Here is a 23,508-nt window from a genome sequence, read left to right as displayed (position 1 = left end):
AGTGTCTCAAAATGATCAATTCATCAATTTTTCAAGGTGTTAGTTCAATATGGTGACACAATCCTAGTATCAGAAGGGATTTCTTACAAATATATTTGACTGAAGGTGGTAATGATACCATATTGCATTTTAGAACCAAGAGATGGTTTCTGTGTATAGATATGTGTGTGTGGATGCATGTGTGTGTGTGTGTGTGTAAATGCTGCATGAATTTGTGTGTAATGTATTCATGAAGAAGTTGTTCAGTTGCTGCATCATGTCCCACTCTTTGTGACCCCATGGACTGCAGTACACCAGACTCCTCTGTCCTTCACTGTCTCCTGGAGTTTGCTCAAGTTCATGTCCTTTGAGTCAGTAATGCTATCTAACCATCTCACCTCCTGCGGCCCCCTTCTCCTTTTCCCTTCAGTCTTTCTGAACATCAGGGCCTTTTCCAATGAGTTGGCTTTTCACATCAAGTGACCAAAGTACTGGAGCTTCATCATGTCTTTCCAATGAATATTCAGGGTTGATTTCGTTTAGGACTGACTGGTTTGATCTCCTTGCAGTTCAAGGAACTCTCAAAAGTTTCTCCAGCATCACAATTCAAAAGCATCAATTCTTCAGCTTTCAGCCTTGTTTATGGCCAATTCTCATATCCACACATGATTACTGGAAAACCATAATTTTGACTATTCAGACCTTTGTCAGGAAAGTGTTTTGGAAAATGTTTTGGAATGCGAATTCAAGCAGGCCTTAGAAAGCTTGACTATGAACAAAGCAAGTGGAGGTGATGCCAACTGAGCTATTTCAAACCCTAAAAGATGATGTTGTGAAAGTGCTGCACTTAATATGCCAGAAAATTTGGAAAACTCAGCAGTGGCCAAAGGAGTGGAAAAGGTCAGTTTTCATTCCAATCCGAAAGAAAGGCAATGCCAAAGAATGTTCAAACTACCACACAATTGCACTCATCTCACAAGACAGTAAAGTAATGCTCAAAATTCTCTAAGCCAGGCTTCAAAAGTACATGAACTGTGAACTTCCAGATGTTCAAGCTGGATTTCGAAAAGGCAGAGAAAAGTGAAAGTGATGTTGCTCAGTCATGCCTGACTCTTTGCGACACCATGGACAGTAGCCTGCACCAAGCTCCTCCATCCATGGGATTTTCTAGGCAAGAGTACTGGAGTGGGTTGCCATTTCCTTCTCCAGGGAATCTTCCCGACCCAGGGATCAAACCTAGGTCTCCCACATTGTAGACAGACGCTTTACCATCTGAGCGATCAGGGAAAATCTAAGGCAGAGGAACCAGAGATCAAATTGCCAACATCCACTGGATCATAGAAAAAGCAAGAGAGTTCCAGAAAAACATCTATTTCTGCTTTACTGACTATGCCAAAGCCTTTGACTCTGCGGATCACAATAAACTGTGGAAAATTCTTCAAGAGATGGGAATACCAGACCACCTGACATGCCTCCTGAGAAATCTGTATGCAGGTCAGGAAGCAACAGCTAGAACTGTACATGGAACAACAGACTGGTTCCAAATAGGAAAAGGAGTATGTCAAGGCTGTATATTGTCACCCTGCTTATTTAACTTCTATGCGGAGTACATCATGTGAAATGCTGGAGTTGGTGAAGCACAAGCTGAAATCAAGATTGCCGGGAGAATTATCAATAACTTCAGATATGCAGATGACACCACCCCTATGGAAGAAAGCAAAAAAGAACTAAAGAACCTCTGATGAAAGTGAAAGAGGAGAGTGAAAAAGTTGGCTTAAAACTTGACATTCAGAAAACTAAGATCATGTCATCTGGTCCCATCACTTCATGGGAAATAGATGGGGAAACAGTGGAAACAGTGGCTGACTTTATTTTGGGGGGCTCCAAAATCACTGTAGATGGTGACAGCAGTCATGAAATTAAAAGGCGCTTGCTCCTTGGAAGAAAAGTTATGACCACCCTAGGCAACATGTTTGAAAAGCAGAGACATTACTTTGCCAACAAAGGTCCATCTAGTCAAGGCTATGGTTTTTCCAGTAGTCATGTATGGAAGTGAGAGTTGGACTATAAAGAAAGCTGAGCTCAAAAGAATTGATGCTTTTGAACTGTGGTGTTGGAGAAGACTCTTGAGAGTCCCTTGGACTGTAAGAAGATCCAACCAGTACATGCTAAAGGAAATAAGTCCTGAATATTCATTTGAAGGACTGATGCTAAAGCTGAAACTCCAATACTTTGGCCACCTAATGTGAAGAGCTGACTCATTAGAAATGACCCTAAATGTTGGCAAAGATTGAAGGCTGAAGGAGAAGGGGATGACAGAGGATGAGATGGTTGGATGGCGTCACCCACTCAATGGACATGAGTTTGAGTAAACTCCAGGAGTTGGTGAGGGACAGGGAGTCTGGGCGTGTTGCAGTCTATAGGGTCACAAAGAGTCAGACACGACTGAGCAGCTGAACTGCACAGCAAAGTGATGAAGAAGATATGCTATTCATTGTGATTAGTTGCTTATTGTGTTTACTAATCAATTCCCATATTTTTAATAAACTATGCTGTTGTGGTACTTACGTACATTTCAAGGAAAATTTGAGACATATAGTTCTGACTTGCTTAATCTTAATTCATTAAAATATTGTTTAATAAAACTGTTCCAATTTTAAACTGCTTTGAAGATCCATTTTGGATTTTTATTCTCTCTACTAATAAATAGTTTTCTAAGAGCAAAGAAAATTCAAAAAATATCATCCAAAATGTGGCAGCCACAAAGCTATTCAGTTCAGTTCAGTTCAGTTCAGTCGCTCAGTCGTGTCCGACTCTCTGCGACCCCATGAATCACAGCACGCCAGGCCTCCCTGTCCATCACCAACTCCCAGAGTTCACTCAAACTCATGTCCACAGAGTTGGTGATGCCATCCAGCCATCTTATTCTCTGTCGTCCCCTTCTCCTCCCGCCCTCAACCTTTCCCAGCATCAGAGCAGTTCTTAATTTGGAACAAATTCCCTTTCCTTCCTATTAAGTATAACACTGTCAAAACTCTCCAGCATGGCTTACAAGATCCTTTATGATATGCATCCTAACTGTTTCACTATTTTTCCTTTTTACTCTATCCATCTATTACCTTGTTCTTACCCCAAGTGTCACCCTACCTAAGACTATCACCATGTGTGAAATAATAGAAAAAATATATATTATATATAAATACACACACACATATACGTTTCTGCTCCAGGTTCCTGGCAGAGAACTCCTGAAACCCTTGTAATTTCCTGAGTAATAGGAGTGTCTTTTGTTCTAATAGCTCCTGAATGCGGGGTGGTCACCAAGAAGACCAGGCTATGATTGTGTTAGTCACTTAGTCATGCTGACTCTCTGAGACCCCATGGACTATAGCCCAACAGGCTCCTCTGTCCACGGGATTCTCCAGGCAAGAATCCTGCAGTGGGTTGCCATGCCCTTCTCCAGGGGATCTTCCCAACCCAGGGCTCAAACCCAGTTCTCCTGCATTGCAGGCAGATTCTTCACCATCTGAGCCACCAGGGAAACAAGCTATGATTAAAAGCCTGAAATTTTCAGCCTTGCTCCTCATTCTCCTAAAAAGAGAGCAGGGCCAGTAACAGAGTTGATTGATCATGTCTCTGAGATGAAGCCTCTGTAAAAATCTCAACAGTATGAGTGCAGAGAGCTTCTGGATCAGTGAACACATTCATGAATCCAGATGGTGTGCACCCCAACTTCACAGGGACAGAAGCTCCTGCTCTCAGGAACCTCGCAAACCTCACCCTCTATATCCTTTCAACTGGCGCTTTATCTATGGACTTTACCACAACCTTTAATAAACTGGTAAACTCAAGTAAGTGTTTCCCTGGGTTCTGTTAGCCAATCTAGCAAATTAATCAAACCACAGGAGGGGGTTATGGGAATCTCAGATTTGTAGCCCAGTCAGACAGAAGTTGTGAGTGACCAGGTGTGTGGTCAGGCCATATAAAATGGCTGATCTCTTGCTTTTTGTGCAGCCGCCTGCTCAGCCAAGCCCTGCTTCACTCACATGACTACCCAATCCTCTTAATTATCAGACTTAATTAGTCCCTGGTAACTGATGAGCCCTTGCCATGCTGTGTCAAGTCGCTTCAGTCGTAACTGACTCTGTGCGACCCTATGGTCTGTAGCCTGCCAGGCTCCTCTGTCCATAAGATTCTCCAGGCAAGAAAACCAGAGTGGGTTGCCATGCCCTCCTCCAGGGGACTGATGAGCCCATGTGATGTCAATTTCCATGTAAATGGTAGCCTTCTTCTCCCTCAAGTAGTGAAGGCTGTTGATCAATTTACAAATTATCGATTACAGATATTACTCCATTCACAATGTGTAGACCATATTACCACCTGGTTATTTTCTTTATTTTTTATTGGAGTATGTTTGATTTACAATACTGTGTTAGCTTAAGGTGTACAGCAAAGTGAATCAGTTATACATATACCCACTCTTTTTTAGCTTCTTCTCCCATACAGGTTATTACAGAGTATTGAACAGAGTTCCCTGGGCAGTAGGTCCTTCTTAGTTATCTACTTTATAAAAGGGTGTGTGTGTCAATCCCAATGTTGCATTTTAGATGGCATAAGAGAATTACTACCAATGTATCAGATAAGGGAGATGATGCTGAACAGCACAGGTTTTCATTCTTTGTGACCATAAATCAAGATGATATGTTGCTAAAACAGCTGTCTGGGTGATGGATAGCAGATTGTGACTTCAGAAAGCGGCTAGCTTCTACTCAGAAGTTGTCTGTATCTGGAAATCAGCTTGAGAAGAGAACAAATCTGTAACTGAAGTGTAAACTGAACAATGACTCTAACAGAGTACCATTTCCTTCAGTAATGAGCTTATCACCGACTCACCCAGGAAAGACTATTGGACATTCTAGTCACTAGTGGATCTTCTGTCTTTAAATACCAGTTACCAGGTTTGATAGAATTCAAGGTAAATAAGTGGGCTTGTGTGCAAACTGTGTATGCATATATGTTCTCAGTCGTGTCTGACTCTTTTGCAAACCCAGGGACTGTGGACTGCCAGACTCCCCTGTCCATGGAATTCTCCAGGCAAGAATACTGGAGTGGGTTGCCATTCTCTTCTCCAGGGGATCTTCCCGACCCAGGGATTAAACCTACATGTGTAACCTATGATGAACTCTAAATGTGGCAGAATATATCATTGGATGGTGAGGCCTTCAGCAATGTTCTCTAATAAACCAACTAGTTCTCTAATGAGCCAACTTTAAAACGTAAAAAGAGAATGATTTTCCCTGAGGTGTGAATGGACAGATTAAAAACAACATGACACCCCTAAGGAAGTAGATGGATAGTATTATGTAATGACACCAGGAACTTGATGTGTGTAAAACCTTCACTCCAATATCTGGATACGGTCGTTCCACAAACTAGATGTGATACGGAATTCAGTGAACAATGGCCACCCAATCGGTAGAGATGTGTGCTGTCTGAAAAAGATCATCTCTGTTGAGAAGGAATGGCAACTCACAGTATAATTTAAACTATAACGTGTTTGATGTGTCATTTATTATTTTAATCTTTGCCAGAGTGGTATGGTGAACAAAGAACTTTTGTTTCATTCCGTTCAGTTCAGTCGCTCAGTTGTGTCTGACTCTTTGCGACCCCATGGACTGCAGCCAGGTCTCCCTGTCTGTCACCAACTCCTGGAGTTTACTCAAACTCATGTCCATCTAGTCAATGATGCTATCCAACCATCTCATCCTCTGTTGTTCCCTTCTCCTCCTGCCTTCAATCTTTTCCAGCATCAGGGTCTTTTCAAATGAGTCAGTTCTCATCAGGTGGCCAAAGTATTGGAGTTTCAGCTTCAACATCAGTCCTTCCAATGAATATTCAGGACTGATTTCCTTTAGGATGGACTGGTTGGATCTCCTTGCTATGCAAGGGACTCTCAAGAGTCTTCTCCAATACCACAATTCAAAATCATCAGCTCTTCAGCGCTCAGCTTTCTTTATAGTCCAACCCTCACATCCATATGTGACTACTGGAAAAACCATAGCTTTGACTAAACGGACCTTTGTTGGCCAAGTAATGTCTCTGCTTTTTAATATTCTGTCTAGGTTGGTCATAACTTTCCTTCCAAGGAGTAAGCATCTTTTAATTTCATGGCTTCAATCACCATCTGCAGTGATTTTGGAGCCCCAAAAATAAAGTCTGTCATTGTTTCCACTGTTTCCCCATCTATTTGCCATGAAATGATGGGACCAGATGCCATGATCTTAGTTTTCTGAATGTTGAGTTTTAAGCCAACTTTTTCGCTCTTGTCTTCCACTTTCATCAAGAGGCTCTTTAGTTCTTATTTGCTTTCTGCCATAAGGGTGGTGTCATGTACATATCTGAGGTTTTTAATATTTCTCCCGGCAATCTTGATTCCAGCTTGTGCTTCCTCCAGTCCAGTGTTTCTCATGATGTACTCTGCATATAAGTTAAACAAGCAGGGTGACAATATACAGCCTTTGCGTACTCCTTTTCCTATTTGGAACTAGTCTGTTGTTCCATGTCCAGTTCTAACTGTTGCTTCCTGACCTGCATACAGATTTCTCAGGAGGCAGGTCAGGTGGTCTGGTATTCCCATGTCCTTAAGAATTTCCCACAGTTTGTTGTGACCCACGTAGTCAAAGGCTTTGGCATAGTCAATAAAGTAGAAGTTTATGTTTTTCTGGAACTCTCTTGTTTTTTTTTTTTATGATTATTTCATTGGTAGAATTCAATGAATATCATTTAGGTAAACAATGGTCCCCATGAAAAGAAAATACTATTCAGATTGAAATCTAGCACTTACTAACAGAAAAAAATTTGAGAAAAGTTTCTTTGTATGTTTTCTGCAAAATGGCTCCTTAATAGCCTTTAGAAACCTCAAAAAAAGAGAAACCTTTAGTGCTTATATTATAATAAATTGCTATAAAATGATATTAAGCCTGAGCAATTTGGTCAACCAGGAAAGAATAACTAGGATGTGTTGAATGGAGAAAGGTTTGAAATAATACTCTTCTTTGTACCTAATGGCTCTCACAATAATGGTTATAAACTAGGATGAAATTTTTCCTAAACCAACCTTTCAGATTCTATGGGAATTTTAAATTATCAAATTATATTTAGCATTGATGTATTTATTCATTTAAGTAGCCTATTATTTTGGTTATATGTTAACAGAAATCCTATTTGTTTTACTCACTTTTGTTCATCATGTGAACTCATTCTGAGACTTGAAGAATATTTCTGATTTTTAAGAAGGAGATCACAATTTCAAGCTACAGTGATATGATTTCTTATTTAAACCATAGCATTAGAAAGTGCTTTCTCAAAATTTCATGTATATTGTATGTATTTCTTGGTCCAAATTTTTTCCTACTAAATTAAGCATAAGATGATGGCTACTTTTTAAGAAAGCAATCTACATCACAGACACCAATTTTAGTTAAAAATCTTATTGAAATGAATTCCACCCCTGCTTCAGTTATTCTGTATTCTTTTAAATTAAGAAGCCTACTATTCTTAGATTCTTAGACTTTGAGCAAACCTCTCAAGAAAATTGTTGTGCCTTTGAAATTTGTAAACATTTCTTCCAAGAATGTGAGGCAGAACTAATGCTCTCTTAAATGATATAAAAGACGTAGTATCAATTATAGAGGAAGTGATTCAATATTTTGTGCTTTTATAGGAACAAACCAGATCACAGGGCATAATGTCACAATTTGAACACTTGAAGAATTCTTCTGATTCCTTCCCTTTTTCCCATATCTTGCAATAATGGAATAGGATTTGCATTTATAGTTTTCAAAGTTCAGTTCGGTTCAGTTCAGTCGCTCAGTCGTGTCTGACTCTCTGCGACCCCATGAATCACAGCACGCCAGGCCTCCCTGTCCATCACCAACTCCCGGAGTTCACTCAAACTCATGTCCATCGAATGGGTGATGCCATCCAGCCATCTCATTCTCTGTCGTCCCCTTCTCCTCCCACCCCCAATCCCTCCCAGCATCAGAGGCTTTTCCAGAGTCAACTCGTCACATGAGGTGGCCAAAGTATTTACTTTTACATAATAATTTATTAACCTTTAAGGAAAATTCAACAGATATTGACTAATGATTATAAGAAACTTTTAAAAAGTACTCAACTGAATATATTAATCAATAGCATCATCAGAGAAATTGTTCCAAAATAGACAGATTATTATAGCCAAAGTATTCCAAGTTTTAGTTCTTTTTACACTTTAAGGAACTGTTGGTGCTGAATTTTGTATAAATACAAACCTCATATTTATATCCGGTTGTATTTAAGGCTTAAAACTTTATGGGATGTCCCAATCTACTGTATCCTATTTCAATAGCTAACCCACATTCCTGCAAATTAGAAATTTAAATATGTTACAGAACATCTGGGGGAAATGGGAAGAATGATCGCAACTGTGGGAGTTTCCTCTGGACAAAGTGAAAGAAAATCATTATATTGTTTTCTTTTTATCTATGATGACAATGTGGGGAGAAAATCCAGCCTAAGAAGTTGACTGAAGATTTCCTGGTGGCTTGGCAGTAAAGAACTCTCCTGCCTATGCAGGAGAAGTGGATTTGATTCCTGGGTTGGGAAGTTCTGCTGGAGAAGGAAATGGCAACTCACTCCAGTATTCTTGGCTGGGAAATCCCAAGAACAGAGGAGCCTGGTGGGCTACAGTCTATGGGATCACAAAGAGTCAGATCTGACTTAGCAACTAAACAACAACAAAAGAGTGGTTTCAGTTTGGGTCTCCCTCCTAAACTTCTGACCCCAAATTATAGCTGGCTACTCAACATCTCACTTCAGTATCTGATACAATGCTGCCTTAATTGTGGTCCTCTGACTGGAGCCCACAAATCATTTGTTATCTGCAACAGACTAAGTACAAAAATGAGAATGAGTGTAACAACTCATAGCAATTTCACTTCACCTCATTCAAGTCCATCAGCAATGTTCTTATCTCATTGCACAAGGTGTAGACCAGTTTGGATGTTGTCACATTTGCTTGATAAATTGTACTTGGCATCGGGTGAGTTCCAATCACATGCAGTAAGAACAAACATTGTTCTGCAATGAATTGGAAATAAAATTGTTCTTAGCCTAAGACAGTTTGAGAAGTACTGGTCTAGCAGACATTCAAATTCAACATGTCCACTAAAAAAAAAAAAAGGTTATTTAAAAAACATTTAGTTTATATTTTTACATGTATAAATCTTTAAATGATATAAAAATTTAAAACTGTCATTCGGACAACTTGAATCTATTCTTTTTTTTTTTTTAATACATACAAACAGCCTGATAGCTCAGTTGGTAAAGAATCTGCCTGCAATGCAGGAGAAGACCCCAGTTCGATTCCTGGATCAGGAAGATCCACTGGAGAAGGGATAGGTTACCCACTACAGTATTCTTGGGTTTCCCTTGTGGCTCATCTGGTAAAGAATCTGCCTGCATTGTGGCTGACCTGGGTTTGATCCCTGGGTTGGGAAGATTCCCTGGAGAAGGGAAAGGCTACCCACTCTAGTATTCTGGCCTGGGTCACAAAGAGTCAGACAAATGAAAGTCTGAGCGACTTCTCCTGTGGCTCAGGAGATAAGGAATCTGCCTGCAGTTCAGGAGCTGCAGGAGATGCAGGTTGGATCCCTGGGCCATCCACTGCAATATTCTTACTTAGAGAATTCCATGGACAGTGGAGTCTGGTGGGCTACAGTCCATGGACAGTGGAGTCTGGTGGGCTACAGTCCCTGGGGTCCCAAAAAGTCGGACATAACTGAAGCAACTTAGCATGCAAGTGTGAGCAGCTCACATTTTCACTTTTTTTTTAATGTATATACATACAAGTAATACATGAATGAAAACTCATTGTAAACACTTTAAACAATATGAAAGTCCACAGAGTTAAAAAGTTCTACCTCTCTTCTTCACTGATGCCTTCCTCTCCTTGATTCTAATGACTGTTCTAGTGTTAACATTTCTTCCCAATTTAATCCGTACACTTTTATATAGAAATTAGTAGACACAGACAACTTTAGTTTTGCTTTTTTAAAATAAATGACATTGCACTCAATGTATTATTCTGTGAGCTGATTTTTTTTCCCTACTAATTTATTTGGAGAACTTTTCTGGTCATTTCATAGTGATTTGCTCCGTAATAATCATAATATGCTGCAATTCAAAAAAGCATTCCCCTATTGTTGAACAATCTAATTGATTCTACATACTGCTACAATAAATGTAGCAGTATCAAGATCACGTCTTGATCTGCGCCTTGTGCATTTCTACAATAGTTCTGCAGGATCTATTCCTAGAAGATAAGAGCTGGGTCAAAGGTGTATACATTTCCAATGTTGATACTCTCGAGTTGTCTTCCCAAAACTGTACCCTTTAAATTTCAGCCAACAGTGCATGTATGTGACTGTTTCAATACTAGATATTTACCAAACCTCTTTTTTCCATTCTCGTAAGTGAAAATTACATCTTTCTCTGTTGTTTGAGAAAACATTTCAGTGTTTTTGTTAGTTTTCATTCCATCACTTGCCTGTTGATATACTTTCCATATTTTTCACATTTTGTCTTCTCAGTTGATTTGTCAAATGATACACGCAATCATGTGCTTTGGATTTTTAATCATTTGTCTGATAGTATTTTTTCCCATTCTGCTACTTATCTTTGTTAATAATGTTCTGATTTGTTCAAGCAAAAGTGTTAGTGTCAGTCTTTGTGACCCCATGGACTATAGCCCACCAAACTCCTCTATTCATGAGATTTCCCAGACTGGAATACTGGAGTGGGTAACCATTCCCTTCTCCAGAGGATCTTCTTGACCCAGGGATGGAACCTGCACTGACAGATGGATTCTTTACCACTGAGCCACCTGGGCTGCCGTATTTATTTTTAAGGAGTAAATGATATTCTAACTTGTTTTATGAGTAAGAAATCCCTTCAGACTCACATTGATCTGGACACATCAAGAAGCCCTGACCATTTTGTTTTATAAAATAGTGGGTCTTTCCTCTTCTGATGAGATGTCTTACTGATAGTTAATAATTACTATGCATGAGATGAATGTAGTTTGATTTCTTATTTCAGGAAAGATAAGCCTCGCACAAATAATTTTACAGTTTTTTTCTTTTAATTTATAAGACTTTATTCCAATCTGTGTTGGCTCTTAAGTTTATTAAAGAGAAAAATCTGTTAATAAATGCTTTTTTACCTTCTTCCAGTGGAAAAATTAAACACCCAGGGATATTAAATGGTCTTTTTTAACCACCTAATTCTATCCTTCAAATTTGAAAGCAAAGGGTTAGAACAAAGACAGTTAACACTATTTAAAGTGTGAAAGGGCTTCCTGAGTAGCTCAGCTGGTAAAGAATCTGCCTGCAATGCAGGAGACCCTGGTTCAGTTCCTGGGTAGGGAAATTCCCCTAGAGAAGGGATAGGCTACCAACTCCAGCATTGCCTGGAGAAGTCCCACAGACAGAGGAGCCTGGCGGGATCCATGGGAGTGCAAAGAGTCAGACACGACTTGGCTACTAAGAACAAAGTGAAAAATAATTAACTTGCTGCTCCCTTATCTTCTCAGTATAAAGTGAAGGACTCAGTATATTTGTTGAAAGGACTGATGCTGAAGCTGAAGTTCTAATACTCTGGCCACTTGATGCGAAAAGCCGACTCATTGGAAAAGATCTTGATGCTGGGAAAGACAGAGGGTAAGGGGAAAATGGGCAACAGAGGATGAGATGGTTGCATAGCATCACTGACTCAGTGGACTTGAGTTTGAGCAAATTCCGGAGACAGTGAAGGACAGGGAAGTCTGGCGTGCTGCAGTCCATGGGGTCCCAAAGAGGTGGACACAACTGAGAGACTGATCAACAGTAAAGTGAAGATACGAGATGCTGTGCTCTAGTTTCAAACTGCCTGTCTTCAAATTTCTGCTATGCCACATGCCAGCTACATAATTCTGAACAAGTTTTCTGATCATTTTAAGTCCTACTTTTCTATTTTTGAAATAGTGATACAATATTTGTGATTAAAAAATGACAGAAAATATCTAAATCACTTAGCATATGATAAATCCTTAACAAATACAGATTAGCTGTCATTACCATCATTCAGTTCAGTTCAGTTCAGTTCAGTTCAGTCGCTCAGTCGTGTCCGACTCTCCGCGACCCCGTGAATCACAGCACGCCAGGCCTCCCTGTCCATCACCAACTCCCGGAGTACACTCAAACTCATGTCCACAGAATCGGTGACGCCATCCAGCCATCTCATTCTCCGTCGTTCCCTTCTCCTCCCGCCCCCAACCTTTCCCAGCATTAGAGTCTTTTCCAGTGAGTCAACTCGTCGCATGAGGTGGCCAAAGTATTGCAGTTTCAGCTTTAGCATCAGTCCCTCCAATGAACATCCAGGATTGATCTCCTTTAGAATGGACTGGTTGGATCTCCTTGCAGTATAAGGGACTCTCAAGAGTCTTCTCCAACACCACAGTTCAAAAGTATCGATTCTTCGGCGATCAGCCTTCTTCACAGTCCAACTCTCACATCCATACATGACCACGGGAAAAACCATTGCCTTGACTAGACGGACCTTGGTTGGCAAAGTAATGTCTCTGCTTTTTAATATACTATCAAGGTTGGTCATAACTTTCCTTCCAAGGAGCAAGCGTCTTTTAATTTCATGGCTGCAATCAGCATCTGCAGTGATTTTGGAGCCCAAAAAAACAAAGTCTGACACTGTTTCCACTGTTTTTCCATCTATTTCCCATGAAGTGATGGGACCAGATGCTATCCTCTTTTAAGTCAAATCTGGATAAGGTCATCTTGTGTGTGCTAAGCCGCTTCAGTTGTGTCCGACTTTTTGCTACGACTGTTGCCCACCAGGCTCCTCTGTCCATGGGATTCTCCAGGTAAGAATATGGAGTGGGTTGCCATGCCTTCTCTTCCAGGGGACCTTTCCGACCCAGAGGTCAAAACTGAGTCTCCTACAACTCCTGTATTGCAAGTGGATTTTTTTCACCTCTGAGCCACCAGGGAAGCCCAAGATCATCATATCACTGTCATATTTGACAGCAGAGCACTAAACAATTATTATAATAATGAAAATTGAAAACAATATCAGGTAGGTCTTCACTTTGAATTCCAATGGTGAAACTATACGAAACACGATTCATGCTCAGGGTTTAGAATCACAAACAACTTCTGAAACATCATATACCATCTTTGCTAGCTTGAGGGGAATCAGGTTGTTGATGAAATTACTCAGTAGATCAAAGAAAGAAATGAAGACATCAACTATACTTCAGTAATATATCAGATCAGATCAGATCAGTCGCTCAGTCAGTAATATATATATATATTAAACAAAAAATAACTTAGAAAATCTCCAAAGATTAAAAAAGAAATAGAAAACTTCTGCCTACAAGAGGTCAAAGCACAGCTATACAAGTGTTTGAGACAGAGGGCTGTACACTAAATGCTGTGTTACTGATGGTTTTCACAATTCAGATCTAGAGGTATAGGGGAGTGGCCCCAGGATTAAGAAGGAAGATTATCTCCTAAGGAGGTCTGGGGAAGGCAGATGCTCCTTGTGTTGATCTTAAAACTTTCCCCCTCTTGCCATAAAATATGAATTTTACTTCACAAGCTATTATAGTGTTACTATATTTATAACTATATATATAATATACTAAGATATATTTTAGTAGCCATTAGCGCTTTAGTTTCCAATATGTACTACTTAAAGCAAAAACAAATATATTTACAAAAATTGTATCTGTGAGTGTAACATTAGTTGACTGCTTACTATAGTCCAGGAACACAGGGCCCTACACAGCCTAGGGTTTTACCTTTTTTTGCTTGTCTTTTGTTTCCTCCCCTGCTTAAAACAAATCAAACTTCTTGGGAGAGTAGGGATGAGATGGAAAAGGATAAGGTAAGGAGTTTGCTAATGTAGGCACTATAAACTTTTAAAATCCTCAGATTTTCACCTCATCTCCACAGTAAATAGTACACGTTTAGGCACAGCTTCTACCTCTTAAGAAAATTTCCTTTCATCTCCCACATCCACATGGAGAAGGTGTTACTGAGTCCAAGTTCAGTCTAGTCACCGCGGGATAGGCCAATAAATCCAGGAGACAAGGTGTTGAGACAAGGAATATGACTTTATTCAGACAACTGGCTAGCTGGCTGACAGAAAAGACGAAAGAGTAGTTTCTGGAAATAACCATCTTGCTTGGGCCTGGATGCCAGGTTCTTTTATGGCTCAGAGGTGAGGAAACAAAGTAAAAAGGCTCTGTAATTCTGGCAAATATCTCCTAGAAGGGCAAGCCTCAGGCGGGGGGATGTGTTAGTTTCATTTCTTTACAGTCAGCTCACAGGTGGTGAGAAACTATCTCCGCCATATCAATAAACAAAGATGCCACAGCTCTCCGGGATTCTGGCCCCGCAAACGTGAATGTCGCAGTCCTACAGGTAAGCAGCGGACGAGAGGCGCCATTTCCCACATAAAGAACTCAAGAATGTCAGTCCTTCACAGGTGGGCAAGAGCCAAACAAAGTCACCCTGGCCCAAGAGTCAGGTGTGTATGTGTGTGTGTGTTTATCTCTCAGTGAAGCCAAACAAAGTCACCCTAGCCCAAGGGTCAGGTGGTGTGTGTGTGTGTGTGTGTGGGGGGGGGGGGGAGCGCAGGTTATCTCTCAGTGCAGCTAAACAGTCACCCTAGCCCAAGGGTCAGGTGGAAGGTGTGTGTGGGGGAGGGGAGGGGAGAGGGAGGGGGAGGGGAGGAGGGAGGGCAGGGCAGGGCAGGGCTGGGGGTGAGGGATTCCGTGAGGCAGGCCATTCTACAAGCCCATAATAAGAAAAGAGGCAAAATAAGAGTCCAAGTCACAGAAGCAGATCCAGTGTGGGGTCAACATTAACCCTTCCTGGTTACAAAGGGAGACAGTAAAGATGTTTAGGATAGTTTGCCGAGACTTGCCCTCAATCTGAGAAATCTCGAGTCCCGGGGCTGGAAAATCTGAAACCTAAAAGGCAGAGGCGATTGTAACGGGGAGGAGGGAAGAAACAGGATCCCGGGGGCGGCGCTGGACCCGGAGCGCCTTCCTCCGCCCTCCCGGCGTCCCGGCCGCGGGGCTGGGGAGCTCCACCCCGCCGCGCCTCTCCGGGCCCTGAGCTTCGCGGGCCTCGGCGGGCGAAGGGCCCGGCGCCGCCGTATTTTGTCCCGCGCGGCGATCCCTCCTCGCGCGGACGCCGTGGCCGCGGCGGTGGCGACGGGGCCCGCGGCGAGCTGACGGCAGGCGCCCCGGCCCGGCGGCCTGGAGGCCGCGAGAGGCGGAGGCCCGGCCGCCCTCCCGCTCTGCGGGAGCCGAGGGGCCGAGGCGGACGCCGGGGAGCCCCGCCCGGCCGGCGAGAAGGTGGGGGAGGCTCCGCGCGCCGCCGGCCCCCCGGCCGCCGCCGCCCTGCTGGCCCTGCAGCCCCCGCCGCCGCCGCCGCCGCCTCGGGCTCCCGCCGCGGGCTCGGCGGCCCCGGCCGGGGAGGGAGGGCGGCGCGCGCCGCCGGAGCCGCGGGACATGGCTGGAGGGCACTGCGGCAGCTTCGCCGCGGCGGCGGCCGGCAGCGGCGAGATCGTGCAGCTGAACGTGGGGGGCACCAGGTGAGCCGGGGAGAAGGGGCTCGGGGCCGGGATGCGGCGGGCGGGGGGCCTCCGGGGCCGGCGTCGCAGGCGAGCGGGGCGGGGAGCGCAGAGCCCTCGGGCGGTGTTGGAGGGCCGGCGGCCCTGAGAGTCTCTGAGGGCCGGCCCTTGGCCGCGCTGCAGCCTTCCTAGGACGCCGGCCACGATCCTCCCCCTTTTTAGGAGATTCTGGCCGGGGAACCTTCTGTAACCTTCCTTTACTTAACCTGACGCGTACTTTTGAGTTTCTTTTGTCGAAATCTGGCCTTGTGGTCTGGCTGTTGTAGGTGAACCTGCCTACCTTTCTATTTGGTCAACAAGGTAAAATCGGTTTGCTTGGGCGAGAACGCCTCATTGAGGGCTGTTTTTAATCGCCAATAATTTTGATGGAGGGAGTATTGTACATTTGCGGTGCGCTCTTATGTATTTCCAGAGTTTCTTGGTTCATGGCTCTGAAGGGTCTGTTCTACTTGTAGCGCAGTGTGTCTGGAAGCTGCAGTTTTGAGGAGTTGGTTCTGGGAAACCTTGGTAGTGGCACCGTGTGGCGCCTTCCTTAGTAAACAGACCGAAAGCTCTCAGCTCATCTCTTTGGTCTTCCGTTCCCTTACTATGTCTTTTAATAAGCTTGTTGGGGTAAAAAAAAAGATCGTATGCTTTTGGATTTAGTATGGTTTATGAGTCACTCCTCTCGGAAATGGGAGTTTAGCAGCTCTGTTTGAAGGAAGGGGTGGTTGCCGTTTTAGGCTAGGTAAGTGATAAACCATGAAGCGCCTTGGAATTCAGTGTGTTTTGCTGTGCTGGAGAAGATACAAGGTTTCCAAAGCTTGGGAGTTTTTAACCAGTGTTTTTAAAAATGCAGAGCGGCAGCACTATGAACCGTAGTGATAACAATGTGTGATGTTTTAAAAGTTGTCTAAGCGTGTTTTAGAATTCAACACAGGAAACAGTAATTCCTCACTGTTACTCTGCTCGGTCTCCCCCCCCACCCCCATGCAAAACTGTTAGTTTAAGAATTTACAGCTTTATTGCTGCTACATAATTTCCGTTTTATGGATTAGAAGATTGGTGTTTCCTAATGTAAGACACGGATAGTTTCCTAAAATTAAATGAAAGCTTTGCAGGTTTGGTAACTTCAGGTCAGCTCAGTCCTGTCTTGACTTTTTGCGACCCCGTGGATTGCAGCATGCCAGGTCCCCCTGTCCATCCCCAACCCCACAGTTTTGAGTAAACTCATGTGCATTGAGTGATGATGCCATCTAACCGTCTCTTCCTCTGTCGTCCCCTTCTCTTCCCGCCTTCGATCTTTCTCAGCATCAGGGTCTTTTCAAATGAGTTAGTTCTTCAAATCAGGTGGCCAAAGGATTGGAGTTTCAGCTTCAGCATCAGTCCCTCCAATGAATATTCAGCACTGATTTCCTTTAGAATTGACTGGTTGTATCTCCTTGCAGTCCAAGGGAGTCTAGAGTCTTCTCCAACACCACAGTTCAAAAGCATCAGTTCTTCTGCACTCAGCTTTCTTTATAGTCCAACCCTGACATCCATACATGACTACTGGAAAAACCATAGCTTTGACTAGATGGCCCTTTGTTGGCAAAGTAATATCTCTGCTTTTTAATATGCTGTCTAGGTTGGTCATAACTTTACTTCCAAGTAGTAAGCTAATTTCACGGCTGTGGTCACCATCTGCATTGGTTTTGGAGCCCAAAAAAGTAAAATCTGTCACTGTTTCCCCTGTTTCCTCATCTATTTCCCATGAAGTGATGGGACCAGATGCTTTGATCTTAGTTTTCTGAATGTTGAGCTTGAAGCCAACTTTTTCACTCTCTTTCACATTCATCAAGAGGCTCTTTGCTGCTGCTGCTAAGTCACTTCAGTCGTGTCCGACTCTGTGTGACCCCATAGACGGAAGCCCACCAGGCTCCCCCGTCCCTGGGATTCTCCAGGCAAGAACTCTGGAGTGGGTTGCCATTTCCTTCTCCAATGTGTGAAAGTGAAAAGTGAAAGTGAAGTCGCTCAGTCGTGTCCGACCCTTAGCGACCCCACGGACTGCAGCCTACCAGGCTGCTTCATCCATGGGATTTTCTAGGCAATACTACTGGAGTGGCTTGCCACTGCCTTCTCCGACAAGAGGCTCTTTAGTTCTTCGCTTTCTGCCATAAGGGTGCTGTCATCTGCATTATCTGAGGTTATTGATATTTCTTCCGGCAGTCTTGATTCCGCTTGTGCTTCCTCCAGCCAGCGTTTCTCATGATGTACTCTGCATATAAGTTAAATAAGCAGAGTGACAATATATATCCTTGATGTACTTCTTTCTCCATTTGAAACCAGTCTGTTGTTCCATGTCCAGTTCTAACTGTTGCTTCCTGACATGCATACAGATTTCTCAAGAGGCAGGTCAGGTGGTCTGGTATTCCCATCTCTTGAAGAATTTTCCAGAGTTTGTTGTGGTCCACACAGTCAAAGGCTTTGGCATAGTCAATATAGCAGAAGTATGTATTTTTCTGTAACTTATGGATGCAAAAATGAAATACCCTGCAAGGGCTGACCTTCAAAAGAGTAGCACTATAGTCATCCCTAGTTTCTAGTTTCTGTTGATTGTTCATATGAACAATCTTTTTGAATGCTATAGAGGATATTCTAATTTAATTCTAAAACTGTTGTTCACTGTGTTTGAAAGTGAATGGCTTAAAAATGAACGAACTCTTGCTAATGATTGTAGAATTGAGTTTAAAATTATAAATTGTATAATACAGTTATCTTGGAGCTGAACATTTTATTTTGATTATGTATGACATTTGATTTTATCGGGTTTTAAATTTTTCTACGTGATTTAAAAAATACAAAATAAGATAAATATATTATCAGATTGGACAGTTTAGAAGGCAGATGAGAGTTGTTACATAGGAATGAGAAAGTTTAAAAAGCCCAAACTTGAGACTTGCTAGGATAAGTTTATAAAATAAGTGATGACATGGTGTATACAAAATAGAACATCCAGTTCCAAGTTCTCTGCAGATATTTTTGAGTTACTTTGGATCATAGACACTGCAGCATTTTAGAGCTATAAGGGATCTAGAAATTATCTTGAGTAAAACACAGGTTAATAGTCACTTAAGGCATTGTAAAAGAAAAAAAAAAATCCTCCTGTGATTGTCTTTGAAGTTGAGGAATTGCCCCCAGGAGAACCACCTGTGGCATAGAATTGATGTCAGCTGTGAAGTCATTGCATGAAACTCAAAAGGAGCGATTCTTTTGAGCAGAGTAGGAAGCATCTCCCCCCTCCCCCCAAGAGAGGTCAGGAAAATGGATCTACTCAAAGGATTTATAGAAATGACTGATTTTTATAATTTATTTAACACTTCATGGATGGTTCAGAAAGATGAGGTTTCATTTAGAGTTATTAATATTATTATTTTTTCTGAATGTTGAGCTTCAAGCCAATCTTTTCACTCTCTTTCACTTTCATCAAGAGGCTTTTGAGTTCCTCTTCACTTTCTGCCATAAGGGTAGTGTCATCTGCATATCTGAGGTTATTGATATTTCTCCCAGCAATCTTGATTCCAGCTTGTGCTTCTTCCAGCCCAGCGTTCCTCATGATGTACTCTGCATATAAGTTAAATAAGCAAGGTGACAATATACAGCCTTGACGCACTCCTTTTCCTATTTGGAACCAGTCTGTTGTTCCATGTACAGTTCTGACTGTTGCTTCCTGACCTGCATACAGGTTTCTCAAGAGGCAGGTCAGGTGGGCGACTGAACTGAACTGAACTGAATATTATTTTTCACCCCCCAAAAAAGCCTAATGAGGTGAAAGAAAGACAGTTTGGCTCAATTTGTGATTAACTCTGCTTTGATTGACTATGATTTGAGGCCTTCATGAGAGAATTCTGGGACCAGTCAGTGGAAGTCCAGCTCAGCAACCTTGGGAAAATTACTTTTTAGTGCTTAGTTTCCTAAAATATTTAATGACATTAATAGTACCAGCCTTCTAAACTAATTTGAAACATTAAGTGGGAAATACAAGTGTTTAGTGGCATTAGCTATCAGTAGTAACTTTACAGAATAATTTTAACTTGATTGCTTCCAAGTAAATTTAGTAGGAAGTTAGTAGCATAAAGTATAAATGTGGATAAGGACCAGATTGCACATGACCTTTTTCTTGGCATACTTTGGGTATGAAATAAAAACTGAAAAGGCTTTTCATATGTATTTCAGAAAGTTATGCTTGTCGTGTGTAATTTAAATGTTGTAGTTTTCATGAAGTCATATTTGGAAACAGTTTTAGAGCTGTGGGTTTGTTTTTTTTTTTCCCTCCTGTCTTTTAAAGTTTTGGGGGAAAAAATAAATTGGTGGGGATGAGAGTCCAATCCCTTTGCCTAAAATTTCCAGATTACTAAACTCACCTAAATTGTTGATTTTAATTTAAATTGATAATATGGGGCTTCCCTGGTGGCTCAGATGGTAAAGACTGGCTGCAATGCAGGAAACCCAGGTTCAATCCCTGGGTTGGGAAGATCCCCTGGAGAAGGAAATGGCAATCCACTCTAGTATTCTTGCCTGGAAAATCCCATGGACAGAGGAGCCTGGCAGGCTACAATCCATGGGGTCGAAAAGAGTCAGACAGGACTGAGCAACTGACACTTTCACTTTCATACCCACCTGAATTACTGATTTTAATTTAAATTGCTAATATGACCTTAAGCAGACCTGTGTAATTTTCTAAGTAACAAAATTTGAGTTATTTGGCAGACAATTTGCTGAATAAGCAGTGAACATGAAAGGTCACAAGTTAGAAATGATCCTTATTTGGAAATGAATTTGATGGCTTCCAGAACACAGTGATTCATTTTTTGCATTGGATCCTTGGATCTTTCATTTTACTGTTTACTGAGTTTGCTTCTATTTGACCAAGTCAGTTTCCTCTACTTAGTTGTAATCTATTTTACATTTTTTCTTAAAGATTGTGCTAAGAAATACGCTTGGGAAAATTTACCATATTTTCTTGCGTAAACTGGCTGCTTTCTCAATCTAATGGGCATCAGTTCAGTCAGTTCAGTTCAGTCGCTCAGTCGTGTCTGACTCTTTGTGACCCCATGAATCACAGCATGCCAGGCCTCCCTGTCCATCACCAACTCCCGGAGTTCACTCAAACTCATGTCCATCGAGTCGGTGATGCCATCCAGCCATCTCATTCTCTGTCGTCCCCTTCTCCTCCCACCCCCAATCCCTCCCAGCATCAGAGTCTTTTCCAGTGAGTCAACTCGTCGCATGAGGTGGCCAAAGTATTGCAGTTTCAGCTTTAGCATCAGTCCTTCCAATGAACACCCAGGATTGATCTCCTTTAGAATGGACTGGTTGGATCTCCTTGCAGTCCAAGAGTCTTCTCCAACACCACAGTTCAAAAGCATCAATTCTTTGGCACTCAGCTTTCTTCACAGTCCGATTCTCACATCCATACATGACCTCGGGAAAAACCATAGCCTTGACTAGACGGACCTTTTTAAAGCGGTTCCTATGACTAATGGGCATAGGAACCGCTTTAAAACAGTCATGATGCTGGAAAATGAATGTGGAGAAAAAATAAAGGTCTGTAAGGCTCTCTTCTGTGCGAGGACACGTGATGATGGGGCGACGAGTCAGGAATACGTAGTGCAGTGTGATGAGTCTTAAAATGAGAATATTCAGACACCAGTTGAACCCCGTATCAGATTCTTTGCCGTGCTAGTTTATGTCAGTTTATTGTTTAGCCTCCGTCTGTTACTGTAGGTTTTGATAAAGCATGCCGCCCCGCCCCACATTGGTGGTAGTAAGTAGGCTTGATCAAATGGAGTTAACCTCAAAACAGTGTTTACTGAGTGATTTTTGAATGAATGAATTCAATCATTGTGAATAGTCCAAGACTGTAAAGGAAGTGTTAAATGTACTATGTGCAGTGGAGTTAATATGAGCACAAAAAGCTACTGTAGGATAGACTATTTGGGAAAGCCAATTAAGGAGAAGGTAAAACCTTCGTGGTATCAAGAAAGATGGGTAGAGCTCGGATAATTGAACATGAGGTTGATAGAGCTGTGATGAAGATTCTGAAATGTTCTGAAATAGTGTAAGCATGGATTGTTTGGGGATGTTAAGTGCTATCTTATTAGAGGGCAGCAGTTTGTGTTGGAGAGGTGAAATGGTGACCTGAAGATAATTTCATATGTTATGTTGAGAAGTTTAGACTTAGTGTGATGGGCATGTTAGAAGGTAGTGTTTTAGGAAGCTTTATATGTAAGCGAATTAATTATTTGATTTTGTTGAGAGTTCTTTGAATAATGTTAACTCTGAAATGAAAGCAGAATTTTACAGTGTTAGATGTTAATCAATATAATTGATACAGCTATAACTGTGCAACAACTTGTAAGTCATTAGCCAGCGGTTTAAAGCAAGTTAACTAACACTGACATTTCAAATCTTGTCCTCCCTTGTAATACCAGATACTTTCTAATTGCAGATTTAGTACCTCAAGACAAACACTTATGTGGATTCCAGATTCTTTTTTTTCCAGGTATTTCATATAATTCTTTAGTACTTTTAAAAAATAGAATTGATTATTTATTAAAACAATAAAAAACTCTCTTGCCAGTTACATTAATATTTTTATTAGATAAAATCTTAACTCTTTGAATATTTGTTATTTACTTTGGAGATACAATGATTCATTTTTACTGGTCTTTGACCTTTGAAAGAATTAGAGCATTTTATTCGTACTCAGATTTTAAAAACTAATCCTGTCTTAATGATTTTTAGTTTGCTGAGTGGAAGAATTTCAACACTTCGAGATGAAACTGGTGCTGTGAGTATAACAATGTTGATGTATATTTCTAAATTAGACCAAATAATGCTCTAATGTTTGGTCCTTATACTCTTAGAAGATAGTGGAACTACTCTTTTAATAACTACTACATGAAAGTATATGTTCTTAAATTTTTATTTCTTGTCATGAATTATTTCTGAAATTATAGATGAGAACTCAAATCAGAGAGTACTACATATACTATTTTAAATAATCATTAGAAATTGTAGGATCCGAGCTTACATTGTCGAGAGGAAATATTTCTTTTAATCAATAATTGAAACTTTAACCGTGATTCAGTTCAGTTCAGTCGCTCAGTCGTGTCTGACTATTTGCAACCCCGTGAATCACAGCACGCCAGGCCTCACTGTCCATCACCAATTAGATAGGTGTAAACATGACAACGTTTTGATATTAGAGTGGTAAAATGTTGCAAATTTGTGAAGCTCTACAATTTTTTGTTTTGGAGAATAACCTTATGAACTTGTGCAGCAATGGTGGAGTGAGGGAAGTAAAGAATTACTAAGTTTCAGCACACAAAAAAGTATTTCCATATTTAAAAAGCAGTTTTAATATGCACAGTAGCAGGTCAAGTAATTGTGAAAAGCAAATAAGACTTTCAGTTTGGAGGCAGCAAAATGACCACAGGTGTTTATTTGCTGTGGTGAGATTTGCAGATCAAATAAAGTAGCACGAGCAAATATGTCCCTGTGAGATTATAGAAAGGACTTCGGTAATAAGACCCACAGATCTATGGTGTTTCTTCAACTTCAGGTTGATTCTAATAAAAAGCAAGAATTTATGAAGCCAGAAGAACCTCATTCACTGTATATAATAATTGATCATAGTATAAGGAGGTATATTTTTTGCTTCATTCTGCTGTCTGATTGACTTATATAAATCTTAAAAGGTATTCAGTTTTATAGTTAGAGCTTTTGTAATTGGTCCCAAATAGTATTGGCATATATTCCTGTAAAGAG

At 41.4% G+C, this 23,508-nt stretch overlaps 1 protein-coding gene across 2 annotated transcripts in view; it reads left to right on the top strand.

Annotated features, from left to right (window-relative positions):
• Window positions 1-15,444: 15,444 nt before the first annotated feature.
• Window positions 15,445-23,508, top strand: part of KCTD3 (potassium channel tetramerization domain containing 3) — an 83,485-nt gene continuing 75,421 nt past the window's right edge. For both annotated transcript variants that reach the window (XM_055419913.2, XM_055419912.2), the window contains exons 1-3: window positions 15,445-15,678; window positions 22,187-22,240; window positions 22,483-22,528. In XM_055419913.2, the coding sequence (XP_055275888.1) occupies window positions 15,596-15,678; window positions 22,187-22,240; window positions 22,483-22,528 (183 nt within the window). In that variant the 5' untranslated portion in view covers window positions 15,445-15,595. The remainder of the gene's footprint in view (window positions 15,679-22,186; window positions 22,241-22,482; window positions 22,529-23,508) is intronic.

The sequence above is a fragment of the Moschus berezovskii genome, chromosome 17 (genome assembly GCF_049115385.1).
Source record: "Moschus berezovskii isolate FMDL1 chromosome 17, NW_MosBer_1.0, whole genome shotgun sequence".
Taxonomy (NCBI): Eukaryota; Metazoa; Chordata; class Mammalia; order Artiodactyla; family Moschidae; genus Moschus; species Moschus berezovskii.
This window is presented reverse-complemented; position numbering and strand designations above follow the sequence as displayed.